The sequence below is a fragment of the Notamacropus eugenii genome, chromosome 1, assembly GCF_028372415.1.
Source record: "Notamacropus eugenii isolate mMacEug1 chromosome 1, mMacEug1.pri_v2, whole genome shotgun sequence".
NCBI classification, from domain to species: Eukaryota; Metazoa; Chordata; class Mammalia; order Diprotodontia; family Macropodidae; genus Notamacropus; species Notamacropus eugenii.
Window position 1 is genome coordinate 487,270,464 of NC_092872.1, and position 15,883 is coordinate 487,286,346.

At 43.1% G+C, this 15,883-nt stretch overlaps 1 protein-coding gene across 4 annotated transcripts in view; it reads left to right on the forward strand.

Moving 5' to 3' along the window:
* Positions 1 to 15,883, forward strand: part of RXRA (retinoid X receptor alpha) — a 434,404-nt gene that overhangs the window by 299,306 nt on the left and 119,215 nt on the right. The window contains exon 1 of one of the 4 annotated variants that reach the window (XM_072632905.1): positions 5,631 to 9,212. The exons of the other annotated variants lie outside the window; for them this stretch is intronic. Within the exon in view, the coding sequence (XP_072489006.1) occupies positions 9,137 to 9,212 (76 nt within the window). The 5' untranslated portion in view covers positions 5,631 to 9,136. Of the gene's footprint in view, positions 1 to 5,630; positions 9,213 to 15,883 lie in introns of those variants that run through there. 4 annotated transcript variants of the gene reach the window in all.

Sequence of the window (15,883 nt, forward strand, 5' to 3'; positions counted from 1 at the left end):
TAGTGCTGAAAAGGAACTTTGAGGCCATCCAGTGCTAACCCAGCTCCTCATTAATTTTACTAAAGGGGAAACTGAGGCCCAAGATCACATGGCTTGTTTAGTGACAGAAACAATTTCTGCTCTCAGAGAACTCACAATACATATAAGAAGGTGAATGAATACAGTATCTAATTATAATAACTTAATTTATAGTTTTCAAACTCTTTTCTTTTTAACAATCCTAGGAGTTAGGCAGGCCCCGTATTATTATCCACATTTTTTTGAGAATGAGATACTTCATCTCTTTTTCTTTAAGAAAGTTTATTGATATCTTCTGTTTTTAAATTACCTTCATTTTGCAGTATCTCTCTCTTCCCTCTCTTTTTTAATGAAGTCTTTTATTACAAAGAGAAATAGGGGAATAAAACTAAACAACATTCACCAAGTCCAGTATTATGTGCTATCTTGTGTATTCTACCTCTGTAAAGATGAGTGGCAGTTCTTTGGCTGCAAGTTTTTGGTGATTACAGTTTCACAGTATTCCATTTTGATTTTTTATTCTTTAAAATTATTATTATTTAAAATAATTACTATTATTTTATTCTTTAAAATTATCTGCATTATTGTTGTCATTCGGTATGTTGTCTTGGTTCTGTGCAATTCAGTTTGCATCAGTTCATAGAAGTCATCCCATGCTTCTCTGTGTTCTTTATGTATCTTTTCTTTCATTACATTTAGCACCACAGTTTACTAAGCCAATCCCCAATCAATCAGTACCTACTTTGTTTCCAGTTTTTTGCTACTCTATATATTTTAGTGGATGTGAGACTTTTCTTTTTATCATTGATGTTTTTAGGTTATATGACTTCCATTAGGTGCTCTGGGTCAAATGATATTATCCATATTTTATGGAAGGAGATGTTGAGGCCTGGAGAAGTAAAATGACTTTGAAAAAAAAAAAAAGGGACCTGGATCACAAAGCTAGTGATTGTGTGAGTAGTGAGAAGTAGACCCAGGCTTCTGGAATCCAAGGCTCAGTAGTTTGAACACACAGCACCATACTGGAAAAAACAGACTCAGAAAAGCAGGTTGAAATGCAGGAAAGGAGGTTCACACAGGGATCCCCAGATTCCCTATACCCATTAGGAGTAGGGAAGGCCTGATTAGGTATCAAGTGTAAAAAAATCTGAGTTTCATGATTGCCAATGAACTGAATCTGAGTCAGCAGTGTCAAACCACTCTGAAAGAAGCCAGTCATTGTGCCAAGGGAAGGGAGTGTGACAAAAGCAAATGCTTAAATATAATTCTTTTCCAGCACTCAGCATCAGTCAGACATTTATCACAGGATGGTGCCCAGTCTGAACTTTAAACATCATGGAGAGAAATTGTAAAGTTAGTTCAGAGAAGAGTAGCCAACATGACTAAAAGGATGGGAGAGATTTGTCTTTTGAATAAAGGACAGAAATGTAGTGACTTTCAGCCTGGAGACAGAACTCTGAGAAATAGCTCCATTACTGTCTCAAGGTAGGTGATGGGTTACTTGAGGTGTACTCTTAGTAGTTGAATTGTTCACCATAAACACAGGACACTAAATGGGAAGCAGTTGGCTTAAATGAAAGGAGGAGAGATTTTGAGTTGGGGGGGTAACAGTGTCATATGAAGGGTCCTTATCTCATCTTGAGTTCTCACTGGGGATGGGGTGGTCCTCCAGAGGTCAGTGGGCTACATCTTCCTGCTGTAATAATAACTCACATTTCTATGATGCTTTGAAGGGTTATATAGTATGGTGAGAAAAGGGCTGGTTTGAAGTTAAAAGACCTGGTTTAGAATCCTGGCCCTGGCTCTTACTACCCTTGTGATTTGGACGTTCTACTTGTCTGGGCTCAGTTTTCCTATCTGTAAAATGAGGAGCTTTGACTGAAGTGACTCTCTGATACTTTCCATCTTTAATTCTTATAAGTCCATGCCTTAGAACAACTCTGTGGAGGTATGTTAGAGTAAGTGGCTTTATTGTCTTTTACAGACGAGGAAGCAGACCTCAAGAGGTTTAATGATTTGCCAATAGTCATGGCTAATAAACGTCAAGACTGTTATTGTTAAGTTGTTTCAGTCATGTCCGCCTCTTCCTGACCCAGTTTGCATTTTCTTGGCAAAGATACTAGAGTGTCCTGCCATTTTCTTCTCTACCTCATTTAACAGATGAGGAAATGGAGGCAAACAGGGTTAAGTGACTTGCCCACAGTCACACAGCTAGTAAGACTGAGGCCAGATTTGACTCAGGTCTTCTTGACTCCAGGTCTGGTGCTCTATCCACCGTAGCCCCTAGCTGCCCAGGGTCAAGACAGGTTTAAAAATACTTCTCTGATTCTGAGTTCGCTATTCTTTCTACTGTGATACCATGCTGTCCTCCTGGGCAATACTTTCTGAGACCAATGGGGAGTAATTATAACTTGTACTGTAAATACATTTGTACATTTATATAATGCATTAAGACTTGCAACATGTTTTATACATATTAACTTGAGTATCAAGAGCAATAGAGTATTGGGACTTAGCGTCCTGAAGACTTGTATTCAAATCTCATCTCCTTCACTTACCAGCTGTGAAGTCATGGGGTAAAAAACTTAATCTCATGGAACTTCGATTTACCCATCTTTAAAATGCAAGGGAGGCAACCTATCTAAAATGCTTTGCAAACTTTAAAGTGCTATTTAAATGTTAGCTATTATTTGTTATTATGATGGTACTTTGGGCTGAATATGGTTGAACCATCATTTAGATAGGAGCTAGTAGGTAATGCTTATAGGTCGGTTGTCAGTCCTGGTCACCCAGTAGGGAAAAAAATGGATGGAAGTGGAGAAGTTTATGTGAAGCTAACATGGAAGGGTTTTGGTCTAACCATTAGTTAAAGGGAAAACACTGACCAGTATAATTCTGGAGAGTCGTATTCTTGATGAGTTTACAGCTTCCTGGGGTATTTGGTCAGATTAAGAACTCCTCCCCTATGGTATTTGCTGTGTGACTCCTTCCTATTGCCTCCCATAGGCGTGTGTGTGTGTGTGTGTGTGTGTGTGTGTGTGTGTGTGTGTGTGTGTGTGTGTGTGTGTGTGTGTGTGTGTGTGTGTGTGTAGGTTTGCAAACCGGAAGAGGACAGGGTGTGTGCCCTAGTGGCTTCTGGGGCCAGGTTTCCAAAGAGTTAAAAAGTCTGACCTCTGTGGTGTGTTGAAGTTAAGATTAGTCACAGTGTTCAGCCGAAGTGCTAGACCGGTTATAAAAATGACTAATGACCACAAGCCAATAAAGAAGTGAGTGTTTTCAGGGAATTCCATAGGCCGATTGGAAAGTTGCTCAGAGTGGGTGGTGTGTGCTCTGTGGCTGAATCCAGAGGAGGGGACCTCAGAAAATTGTCAGTGACTTTTCCTTATCTCTCTGATCAAAAGTCTCCAATCCGTGTCTTTCCTTGCATTTAAACACACACATTTTTCTTCTTGAGCTAATGCATAGTGGCATGAACAGGAAATTTGTCATTCTGTAACTTTTACGTCTCCAGCAGGGCACTGGAGAAAGGGAGACATTGTAAGTGGTGACAAAGATGTAGGGTGGAATGTAGCCTAGTTGGGCCCCTCTCCTACCCCTGCCTGAAGTGGTTTTCCCAAGAGGTCTCACTAATCTCCATCTCCTTGGAGAAGCGGGAAGAAATGTGGGTAGTAGTGGTTGTCACCTCTGCTTTCAATTATTCCTGTCAAACGTTGGAGGTCAGACATGGCATAATAAACAGAAAAGATTTGTATAAAAGAGGCTGGGTTCATTCAAATCTCAGCTTTCCTATTTAATTGCCTTGTGTGTCTGTTGGCATATCACTTTATCTTTGTGATCCTTAGTAGCCTCATCTGTGAAATGGGAGATTAGAAAAGATGGTCTCTGAGATTCCTTCCTACTCTAAATCCTGTCCTTCTTCCAACTTTATGGTTTTTATAAAGAAGAAAGGGGCCTAAATCCTATAAAGACAAAGCTGAGGCTGACTCCAAGATGTATGTAGCAAGGACTCTTCACATGGACTGAGTTCTAGTCCCTGTTCTGCCATCACTGTCTATGTGACATTGAACCAATCATGGATTCCTTTGGCCTGTTTTTCTCATCCTTCAAATGGAGATTATGCTTAGAATGCTTCCCCTGTCTACCATACAAAGTTGTGGTTCAGTGGATAGAACTCCCAGCCTTGAGTCAGGAAAACCTGAGTTCCAATACAATACCAGTCACACACTAGCTGTGTGACTCTGGGCAAGTCATTTAACTTGTTTGCCTCAGTTTCCCTCATCTGTAAAATGGGAAAAATAATAGCGCTTACATCCCAGGGTTGTGAGAATACAGTGAGATGATAATTGTCAAGTGTTTAGCACAGTGTTTGGCATATAATAAGTGCTATATAAATGTTAGCTATTATTATTGGTAAAGATCTGACAACTTTTAAAGTTCTTTGATAAAGTTAAGGAAACACTATAAGAGTTAAAAGTTATACAACGGATGGAATCAGGAAGACCTGAGTTCAAATCCAGCCTCCAGTGGATAGAACTCCCAGCCTTGAGTCAGGAAAACCTGAGTTCCAATACAATACCAGTCACACACTAGCTGTGTGGCTGTGGACAAGTCACTTAACCCTGTTTGCCTCAGTTTCCTCATCTGTAAAATGAACTGGAGAAGGAAATGACAAAGCCCTTCCATATCTTTGCCAAGAAAACCCCAAATGGGGTCATGAAAAGTCAGACACAACTGAAATGACTGATCAACAGCAGGAGCAACATGAGAGTTAAAAAATCCAGTATCATTTTTTCAATTAAATTTAATCTTTTTAATCAACAAAAATCTGCCTTCTCTCCCTTCCCCCCAGTTGAGAATAAAAGAAGAACATAACCCTGGTTACAAACATGTGTAGTCAAGCTAAACAAATTTCTTCATTGGTATATCCAAAAGATGATATGTGTGTGTATACATATACACATGCTCAAAAATACGTCTGTGTGTATGGATGGATGGGTCTATATCTCTGTGTGTAAACCCTTATGTTATCAATAAGAAATAAACAAATTATAGAGGTAGAGATCAAATTTAGATGCAGAAAAGGACTTTCTGGCCAAGAAAGCATGAAATCTTAAACTGGAAGACAGCCTAACAGAGGTCAGGAGACCACTCAGAAGTCGCTCATCTCTCTCCCTTGTGCAGGTATCATCTCTTGTGCCTGGAATGTGCTCGCTCCCATCTCTGCCTCTTAGAACCTCAGCTCCAGCACCACCTCCTTCCTATCTGAGACATTGCCTCCTCTTCCGCTTTTCCCTCCCTTCCAGTTGCCCTGCACTTACTGTGGATGTATTTTATATATCCTGGGCCATCTCCAGTCATCTTGATGAATGTCTGGTGCCTGGATTCAGATGGCTCTGAAGGAGAAGTGAGGCTGGTGACCTGCACAGCCCTCCCTCACTCAAAACAAAGTCAAGGGCAAGTCATGTCATTATATCTTTGATGGCGTGGTCTTCTTCGGCAACGAAGGACGAACACGCATTTTATATATATATATAAATATATATATACACACACACATATATACATATATAATACACACACATATATGTATGTATGTATTATATATAGACATATAGATGTGTGTATGTGTGTACATAATATCTAAAATTTATATCTTTTTAAAGTTTGTAATTCTTACCTAATTTGATCCTCAGAACAACCCTGAGAGGTAGGTGCTGCTGTTATCTCCATTTTACAGTTGAGGAAACTGAGGCCCACAGTCACACAGCTAGTAAGCATCCAAGGCTAGATTTGAACTTGTCTTCTTTCCTCCCATCCATTATGCTGTGTTGTTTCCCATCACAGAATGTGATCTCCTTGAGGGCAGGGACCTTTTTTAATGTTATTTTTATGCCTGTTGCCTATTACAGTGCCTAGCATACGTAATAGGCACCCAGTAGTCCCTTATCCATTGATTGAGTGAGTGAGTGAGCAATGAGTGCATTAAATGGCCATGAGGCACACGTGTGTGTGTGTGTGTGTGTGTGTGTGTGACAACATGGAATGTTCCGATGCTGGGTGACATGCAGTCACTTTTGGCCCTCTCTCCCTGGATACCATTTTAGTTTCAGGTCTGTGCCTCTCAGAGCTTTCCCAGGGTAGTGATTTTGATTGACCACAGACCCAAAGGGAGGTTCCCCATTCTGTGAGCCACACAACTCTTCAGCTTTCCGTGACAAGTGGCTTTTTCTGAACAGCTTCCGGGCAGGGTAGCCTGAAGGGGTGGAGGGGGGAGGGCAGCCAGGAAGAAGGTGTCTAAAGGATGTAGCTCTTTCTATGAGCACACAGGCAGCTGTATGGGTCCTGCTGCCTCCCAGAGCCCCACAAAAGGCATTCTGTGTGTTGGAAGAATCACTCCCTTGTGTGGGCTGAGTAGGGCATGTGGTTCTGGGAAATGTAAATGGCTAGCTCCCCATTACTCTCCCCACTGCCCTCCCTTCATCTCCCCCTTTGCTTCCTGCAGGTCCAGCCCTGGGGCGAGTTAGTGTGGGGCAATGGGGAGACCAGGGTTTTAGCCCCAGCTCCATTGTGGATGTGACTTTAGTCAAGTCATTTTCCTTTTCCTTCTCTTGGTCTCCATTTCTCCATCAGAATATAATAAAAGGATTTGTAGATTTTGAGCAGGAAAGACCTTAGCGATCATATGGTTTAAACCCCTTATTTTATAGAGGAAGAAATGCTGGAGGCCCACAGAGGACCTCTGCTTTATTCTGTGTAAATAAGTAAAGAGTAGTTTCCAGATTTGAACTTGGGTCCTCTTGACTTAGCACGAGACAGTGAACAGAGTGCTAAATTTGGAATAGAGGGATCTAGTTTCAAATCGTACACCTGATGTTTACTACTCATATGACTTTGGACAAATTCCTTAATCTTTCTGGACCTCAGTTCCTCATGTACAAAATAAAGGGGTTAGATCGGATGGCCTCTGAGGATACTTCTCACTCTAGGTCTCTGAGCCTTAGGATCTCATGACTCCATGACCAGAGCTCTCTCCGCTCTGTCATGCTGCTGGTGGTGGAAAGAGTCCTCCTGGCTTCCTCTCTTAGGCTATGTTTTTATGCAGGGTGAGGCAGCTTTCTAAAGTTGGCCTGGGATGGTGAGGTGGAGATTCTCAAGGGCTTCTGGTCCAGTCTTCATATACAGCAGAATTTTAGAACATTCCACGGTCAAACGGAAGTGATTGTGCCCAGGGTCACAGCATCACAGAATTTCAGTGCTGGAAGGATCTCATTGATCAACAAAGCCCAAACTGTACTTCAGTTAGAACCTGCTCTGTACCATATCTGACAGGTGGATTATCCAGGCTTTGTTGAAAAACTCTCCACCCCTCTTCCCCTAGTGAGGGGTGCTCACTGCTTCCCTCCTGAGAGACTACATTTCACTTTTAGATAGTTTTTCCTATTTTTGAATTCATCTTAACTTTACCCTTTTCCAACTTCTATTCATTTTGCCTAATTCTTTCCTCTGATGCCAAACAGAGCAAACCTAATCTCTCCTAAATAATAGCCCTTCAAACACTTGAAAACAGTGGCCATCCATCCCTTGAGTCTTCTCTCCTCTCTCTGCCTCCTGGTTTCTCTGGCTTCCTTTAGCACTTAGCTCAAACCTGACCTTTGGCAGGAGGGTTTTCCTAGCCGTTTCACATGCTACGCCTTCTCTGTATGTATCTAGTTATATATATGTGTGTGTATATGTGTATATATGTATATGTGTGTATATACATGAAAATATACACACACATATAATATATACATGCACATCTGTCTCTCTATCTATCATCTATCTATCTATCATCTATCTATCCATCCATCTATCCATCCATTCATCCATCCATCCATCCATCCATCCATCCATCCATCCATCCATCTATGCTGTGCCCCCATTAGAACATATGCTCATTGTGGGCAAAAACTGTTTTTGAATTTAAGTAATCCTTAGCCTTTCTGACACAAAGGGCAGCTAGGTGGCGCAGTGGAGAGTGCCCGGCCTGGAGTCAGGAAGACCTGAATTCAAATTTGGCTTCAGACACTAACTGTGTGATTCTGGACAAATCATTTCACCCTCTCTGCCTCAGTTTCTTCATCTGTAAAATGAACTGGAGAAGGAAATGACAAACTACTCCAGTATCTGTGCCAAGAGTCAGACACGACTGAAAACAACTAAACAACTACTGCAGCAGTCCCTAACCCTTGGCACAGTAACTGGCACATGGTAAGTGACTGGTTGACTAAATGAAGTATTCCCAGTTCCTTCAGTTGTTTGTCATAGGGCATGATCTTGAGGCCTCTTTATCATCTAGACTGTTGTCTTCTGAATAGCTTTTACCTTATTACTGTCCTCCCTAAAATATGGTGCCAGGTCACACAGTGAATTAGTGGCAAAACCAGGACCAGGAAAGAGCTGTGTTTCCCCAGGGGTGTGCACATAGAAGTCAGGGATGGAAGTCATGCTGGTTGCCTTGGTGCCTATGGGGGCTAGGTCTGGGACTGGTTTGTGGACCCCCATCTCTATCAGGTCTTCTAACATACCAACTGGGATTAGGAGGAACCATCTCCTCTCTTCACTGGCTTTTTCTCTGGTCTTTTTGCCTACCGTGAAAGCAAGGGGCTAGCGTCATGGCATGAATTTGCTATAATCTGGAGATTCTATCCTTTATTATGAAAACCAGGACATTTATGTATCTCTCCTGCATTTTTAAGAATCTCTTATGGTTCTACCAATCAAATACGCTGTGGTCAGCAGGTGTTTGAGTGGGTGAGGCGGGGCATTGGAAAAAGGGGAAATTGCATGCCTTAAGAAACATTAAGTACGCTGCCCCCAGCCCAGATCCTCCTGAGACAGCTAGCTCTCCTTCCCCTCAGAGGTTTCTGTTGTGGGGCCAGTTGTCTGTGGAGATTTTCAAAGCAACCCACTTGGTGTGAGGCACCAGTCCCATCTGGTTCTGGAGAGGCCCTCCCAGGCCCGTTTTTGCATTGGAGACTGCCTGACCCTGTGTGGAGAAGGGCTGGCGGGGCCGTGGACCACCAGCAACCTTGGGTACTTGGCCTCCGAGCAGCGATCCCACAGGCACTCCTTCCCAATGAGGCTACACCTGCTCACCTCTATTTCTGGAGGGGCCTTGCCCTGGTTTGGGGGGGACCGGAGAAGGTTGGCAGGTGAGCACATCAGTTTACAAACAAGGGAACTGGGCTGTTGGCATCAGCCCAGGAGGGATCCCAGAGGTATACTGGCCATGCTGGGAGAAGAGGGATCATTAAAGGGTGGGGTGGAACCTTGAGCTACCTCCCCTCTAGTGAGTTTCGTTCTATTTCATTTTTTTTAGCTTTCTGTGAGGGCTGTGGGGCGAGGAGATAGGACATTGCACCACCCAAGATATGATATGGAGCAGGGACAGTTCCATGGCATGGAAAGCCAGATTAGGGGTCTCTGGCAGCCTGAGGTTGTGGAAATAGGTCCAGAGAGGCTAACATCTATCTAAAGGTGAGGCACAAAGCTCAGGGGGAGGCAGAACCTGGAGGAGAACCTGGGTCTTTTGATTTTCCATCCAGAGTCCTTTCCTTCATAGCATGAAGTCAAGTTTCCTATTTACCTTTCCTCTTTTTTCAGGTTTTTTTTTTGTTGCAATAATTAGATTAGGCCAAATGATAAGGTATTTAATTCAGCAAGCATTTCTTGCACATATTTTGTTCCTGGTTCTGGCATCTTGCTTTTTACCATTTCTCTTTTCTCCCCTAACACCCCCACCCCCACCCCCCCCACCCCCCAAGCTCCTCCGTGCTATTGTGTTACTGTGTGAATCTGTCATTGAGTTAGTTGTGCCTAGAAATTTTCTGGAGGGAGAAATTCTCATTTCCTGACCCAGGGCAAACTCAAGAGGTAGCGTGAGCTAGAGGGGCCAGCACAGAAAATGTAGCACCGGAGCTATGGCTTTTTTCCCCCCATTTTGCTTCCTTCCTCCACCCCAATTTTATTGACAGTCTGTTTTACTGGGGATTCTTACTTGTCTGCAAAGGCCATGATTGGGTGCTTGCTGCAAAGCAGCCACCTGGTAGAGATGGAGATGGTGATAATACTGTGTGTTCATATGGTGGACTTACTTTCTTGGGGTCCTCAGAGAGCTTTCTAGGGATAATAACTATTACTGTAATACTGCTGGTATGGGTGTATAGAGAGAGGGCTGTGTAGTGAAGATTTTCCTTCCACAGCCAAGAGAATAAAGCATGACTGTTTTACCAAACTCTAACCAGATAGGGATAAGATGGTAACCCTATTAAATTCTGTTCAACTTAGTTCAACTGTCATCTATTAAGTCTGCATTTTTTTAAGGTATTTTGCCAGGTACCTGGGGAAACACAAACAAACCAAAAATAAAACAAAACCCAGTCTCTGGCCACCAGGAGTTTACCTTCTACCATGGGTATGCACAAAGATAATTTGAGGGGGGAAGAGAAAATACTAACTGAGGAGAATAAGAAAGTACGCAGCCCCTGATCTAAGACTTGAGGGAAGAAGAGGATTTGGAAAGGTAGAGAGGCTGAAGGACTACATTTCAGGCCATGTAGGAAATGCAATGCTGGGTTCAGGGTACAGCTGGTAGTACCAATAAGGGTAGTTTGAGATTGAGTTGAAAAGGTAGGCTGGAGCCAGATTATGGAAAGCCTTGAATGCCAGTCTGAAGAGTTTGTATTTTATTTTAGAGGTAGAGAGTCCCTAAAGATTTCCGAGCAAGAGAGCTCTCCTTGTCATATCTGTGACTGTTTTGACAATTGTGTGTGGCAGATGGATTAGAGGAGGGGGAGACTGAAAGTGAGGGGACTGATTAGAAGGGTCTTAGAATAATTCCTGAGATAACCGATGAGGTCACTGACCCAATTCCCACTTCCTAACTCGAGTTCTTCCCACTCACCCCCAACTCATTCCCTTTGGGACTTGGTTTGCCTCTACAACTCCCCATGGTTGTTGGTATTGGACAGATGCCAGTGCTGCCAGCAAGGGTGTTGTTCATCATTTATTCAATGATGATCAGCCAGTGACATTATTTGAGAGCTAAGTAGATACCAAGATGTTTATTAGTCATCATGGGAATGGGACTTAAAGGGCAAGTCCTTGCTTTCAAAGGGCTTGTGACTTAATTTAGCAAATAGAAAACATATATGAAACCAGGTTTTAGAACACTTAAAATTCTCTATAATGCCCCCCTCCCCAAACATAAGGACCAAGAGGAACAAAACAATCCTTTTCTCTTTCTTTGGGGTGGGGAAGCAATCAGGCTTAAGTGACTTGCCCAGGGTCACGAAGCTAGTAAGTTATCTAAGGTCAAATTGGAATTCAGGTCCTCCTGACTCCAGGGCCATTGAGTTGTCTCCCATCTCTTCTTTTTTAAACACAAGTCAAACAACATTTTCTAAAGGAAATTTCTTTTTCTTTCTTGCCTGTTTGCTCCAACTGTCAGTGTCTTCCCAAACTACCTTGTAGTTATTAGCTGTTTTGTTTCTATTTTTATTTATCACTTTACGTTTATGCTGCGTATTTTTAGGTACTCATCTCTTTCGTCTTCGTCATTCTTTGTCTCTGTAACTGTAGCATCTAGCAGAATGCCTGGGACATAGTTAAGTGCTTAATGAATAAGTGTTGATGGATTGGTGGATGTTAGATTTCCTCCTCATTTTATATATGGGGAAACTGGAGCCCAGAGAAGGGGAAGTGATTTCTCGACTCATTCTGCTGCTTGTTTGCAGAGCTGGGTCTGGGATCAAGGTCTCCTGACTGCCTTGTTGAGAACTCTCTGTGGTACACCACACTCTCTGCAGAAAGTCCTCGTGCCTTGATAAATGTGAATGAGTACCTTAGGATGATGTGCTGGAAAAGGGCACTGAATTTGGAGTCAAAGGCTCGAATTCTGGCTCTGTAGCTTACAACTTGTATGACCTTGGGGAATAAGTCCCTTATCTCCTCTGGACCTCAGTTTCCTCCTGTGTAAAATGAGGGCTGACTAGGTAACCCAAGGTCCCTTAGGGCCATTAATGTGTGATCCAGTGACTTATAAATGCCATTGTGCCCATGGCACACTTATTTTGGATCTTGGCACAAAGGAAAAAAAAATGGCAGCAGAGACTGTTCCCTGTGGTAGAATTAGTATCCAAAGCCCCTATCAGTAGTGGAAAGACTTGTAGCCAACCCATTACCAGAACTACCCCTGAAGATTTTTCTTATGTCTATGTCTATGCTATTCTAGTTTCAAAATTCTAAAAATTGAAAAACTGGGTTAGGTAGTGAAGAATGAGTCAAGACAAACAACCTCTACAACCCAGCAAGGCACTGCCCGCCCTCAAAACCAGAGGGCCTTGTTCTTTACTGTACTTAAAAACGTTTGTAGAAATATTGAAAAAAATTTTTTTTAAATGCAGCCCCAGATAACTGGAAGAAGGGAACATGTGGGATGCTTCTGGGATTGGCTTTGGAAAGCTCTTTTCTCAGATATTAATGATCATAGGATTGAGGGTGATAAGGACCTCAGAGGATAGAGCACAGGCCTTGGAGTCAGGAGGACCTGAATTCAAATCTGACCTCAGATACTTACTAGCTTTGTTCATCTAGTTCAACCCCCCTTGTTTTTACAGAGGAGGGGACTGAGGCTTCTGGATTTTAAGTGACTTGGTCAGGGCTACACAGGCAGTAAGCACTGGAGACAGAATTTGAACCTGGGCCTTCTAACGTCTGAATTGATACTTTTTTATGTTGTATCATGAGGTTTGGGGTGTCTGCTACTATGATTTCAAGGAATGTGTTGAGGATAACTAGTTTCCTAAAGGGAAAAACTAGTCTCCGCTGCCCTGCAGCTGTAGTGCCTTGCCAGAGCTATATGAAGTTTTACAGAGAAGGAAAACGCATTTATATAGACCTTCTTTTCTCATTGCCCTGGGTGCCCAAACCCAACTGTCCATCATTGGCTTCCCTCGCCATTGGCAGACCACTGATCTCCAAGCTGAGGAAAGCATCCTGACCTTTCTGGGAAGGTTACTTGCCCATCTCCTGTGGCCTACTCTAGGAATTGAAAGGTAAAACCCCAGTCTTCCTCCTGCTTCCCTTCAGCCCCTAAGCTTTCCCAACCAGGAATCCGTGCCCCACCCCTCCAAGTCTCTGCAGATCTCATCCACCCAAACACACCCACCGCCCTCCCAGAGCACTCCCGCCCCAGCTCCCTTCCCTGCTGCACGGAGGTTCAAAAGTTCAAGTTTTTCACATTTCACGGAGGCTATTTCCAGACGTTCCGAAGAGAGAGGAACAGCCTGCCTGGAGGAGCTGAGCAGGGTGGAAAAAAAGCCCTTTCCCCTGATTTCTGCCACATACAGAGTTGACTGTAAGAGAGATGGATTGCAAACTTGGTACTGGGGGAAAAGATGCTTGTGAGGCCCGGAGAGTGTCCCTCAAGCTTGGAAAATTCCCTCCGTAGGGAGAAGGGCACCACATTTAGGTGATTCTGTGGGTGCGGGAATAGGATCAGCCTTATAGACAAACCTATGGATAAGGCAGGCCTTGTTTGACAAGCATGTAGAATGTTCAGGAACGTGGCGATTATTAATAGAACTTGGCTCCCAAGATACATTTTTTCTTTCTGTTGCCTTGATTTGATGTGTGCCTGAAAATGTCCCTTCCCACTTTTCTAGCTAATTGGGGAATAATAACTGCACTTACTTCACACAATTGTTGGCTCATCAGATGAGATAATGAATGTAAACTTCTGTGTAAACCTTAGAGTAACAGATAAATTTAATTCTCCTTAGTTCGAGGAATTTGGGATTATAGTCAAGTAAACATTAAGTGAAGATTGTATTTCAATCAATTAGATTGTAAGTTACTTGAGGGAAGGAACCACTTTCTTTCTTGGCTACTCCTATATAGGCATGGTAAACGCAGGTGGATTGAGTGATTAATGTGAGCTAAGTCCATTTTACCTCCCTCCTTCTCTTCTCCTGCCCCCCACACCTCTTACCTCTGCCAGATACTCTGCAAGATCACTGGGTCTTATACTAGATAGAGGTTTGCTAATCAACCCAAATTGAGTAGCAGTCACTTTACAGAAATTCATTTTGCACATGCAACTTTAGAGGAGCCAGCTGTTGTGTAAAGTAAGGTTCACTCAGTATAGGAAGAATGGCTCTTCCATGAATTCTGCTGGTCCTCCAGCAAATATTGAATATCACTTAGGTGCAGGCTCTGTGGTGTGTCCATTTGGTTAAACAGAAGAGTCAACCTATGGTCCTTGCCCCCAAGAAATTTATTTCTGCTTAAGCTAGTCTAGTCTTACATTTAACTTAATCTAGTTAGAGACCAACAATGCACTAAAAACATTAAGTGGTAATGAGGAGATATCACAAATCAACAATTCCGAAGATATCACCAGGCAGGGTATGATCAGTGCCAGAGGGTATAGTGCAGATAGGGAGTGCTGAAGGAAAGAGAGAGATCTTTGAGGGCTGGGGTAGTTCCTGGAAGGCTTTCTTCTTCATGGAGAAGATTCCAGTCTGTCCTGGGATCTTGGATAGGATTCATATACATGCAGAAGAGAGAAGAGAAGGCTTTCCAGGCAAGGGGATGGTGTGAACAAAAGTTCACACTTGGGGACCATTTGGCTTCAAATTGAGTTTCTATCTCTAGGACATCTCTCTGGGTAGATCTGGGAATTTCCCATAATGCATCATGTCATGCTCATTGACACTGGTGGTAATTTTAGTTCATAGAAAGGCCCCTGCACACGCACCAGGACACATGCACACACACCCACACCCACCCACCCACCCACACACACACCTTTGACAGTGCCCATATTTTCTTTTTCCTGGGGGAGGGGGAGAGGAGAGGAACTGGGGCATGAGTATGTCTCTTTGCTGAGTCAGCTTGTTGACAGACTCAGCTAAAAGGCTTTCACTCAAGCTATCTCAACAGGCCACTCAGTAATCCATCAACAAGTCACAGAAGTACAACTGCAAGGCACCTTGGAGGCTGGCTAGCCCAGCCTCCTCATTTTACAGATGAGGTAAACAGAGCTCCAAGGATGTTAAGGGACTCACCCCACACTGAACAGGTATTAAGTGGAATCACTAGGATTTGAACTCCAGAGCTAGTGTGTTACTGCATAGTCCAGTCCTCTTCTGGGCTATGCTGTGGGAGATTCAAATGAGAGTAATAGTATTAATAATGATAATAAAAATTAGGTGACATGCTTTTACATTTATCATCTTGAATTTGGTCCTCACAGGAGCCTGAGTTAGGATTCCCATTTTACAGATGAGGAGACTGAAGATCCAGGAAGGAGGGGGTAGGGATTAGGGAAGGCTTCACAGACAAGGGGCTTACTGCTGGGATTTAAGAAAGCTACATATGAAACAACTTTGAGAAGCAGCCAATATACGTCGAGCCAGTTAACATGTCTGGGTGATAGTTTAAATTCCTAATACAAACATCCTCACCTCTGCCCCTTTGCTCCACATTTTTTTCCTGCCTGTTGAGATTCTGACCTTTCCATAATACACAGTTCAATTTCTGTCTTTTCTATGAAGCCTTGACCGGCACCACTGAGCATCCCTACCCCCTGAGCCCTAGTCAAATCAAGTCAAGAAGCATTTATTAAGCACCTTCTGTATGCTTGGAACTCAGCTAACTGCTGGGGGTACAGAGACAAGCAGAAACAGTCCCTCACTTCAGAGGAGCTCACAGTCCAATGGGGGAGACAAGGTGCAAACAATATGTGGCATAAACTGGGGGACATCTCCGTGGGAAGACACTAAGATTAGGAGGACTAGGAAAGACTTTTTTTGGATTTATG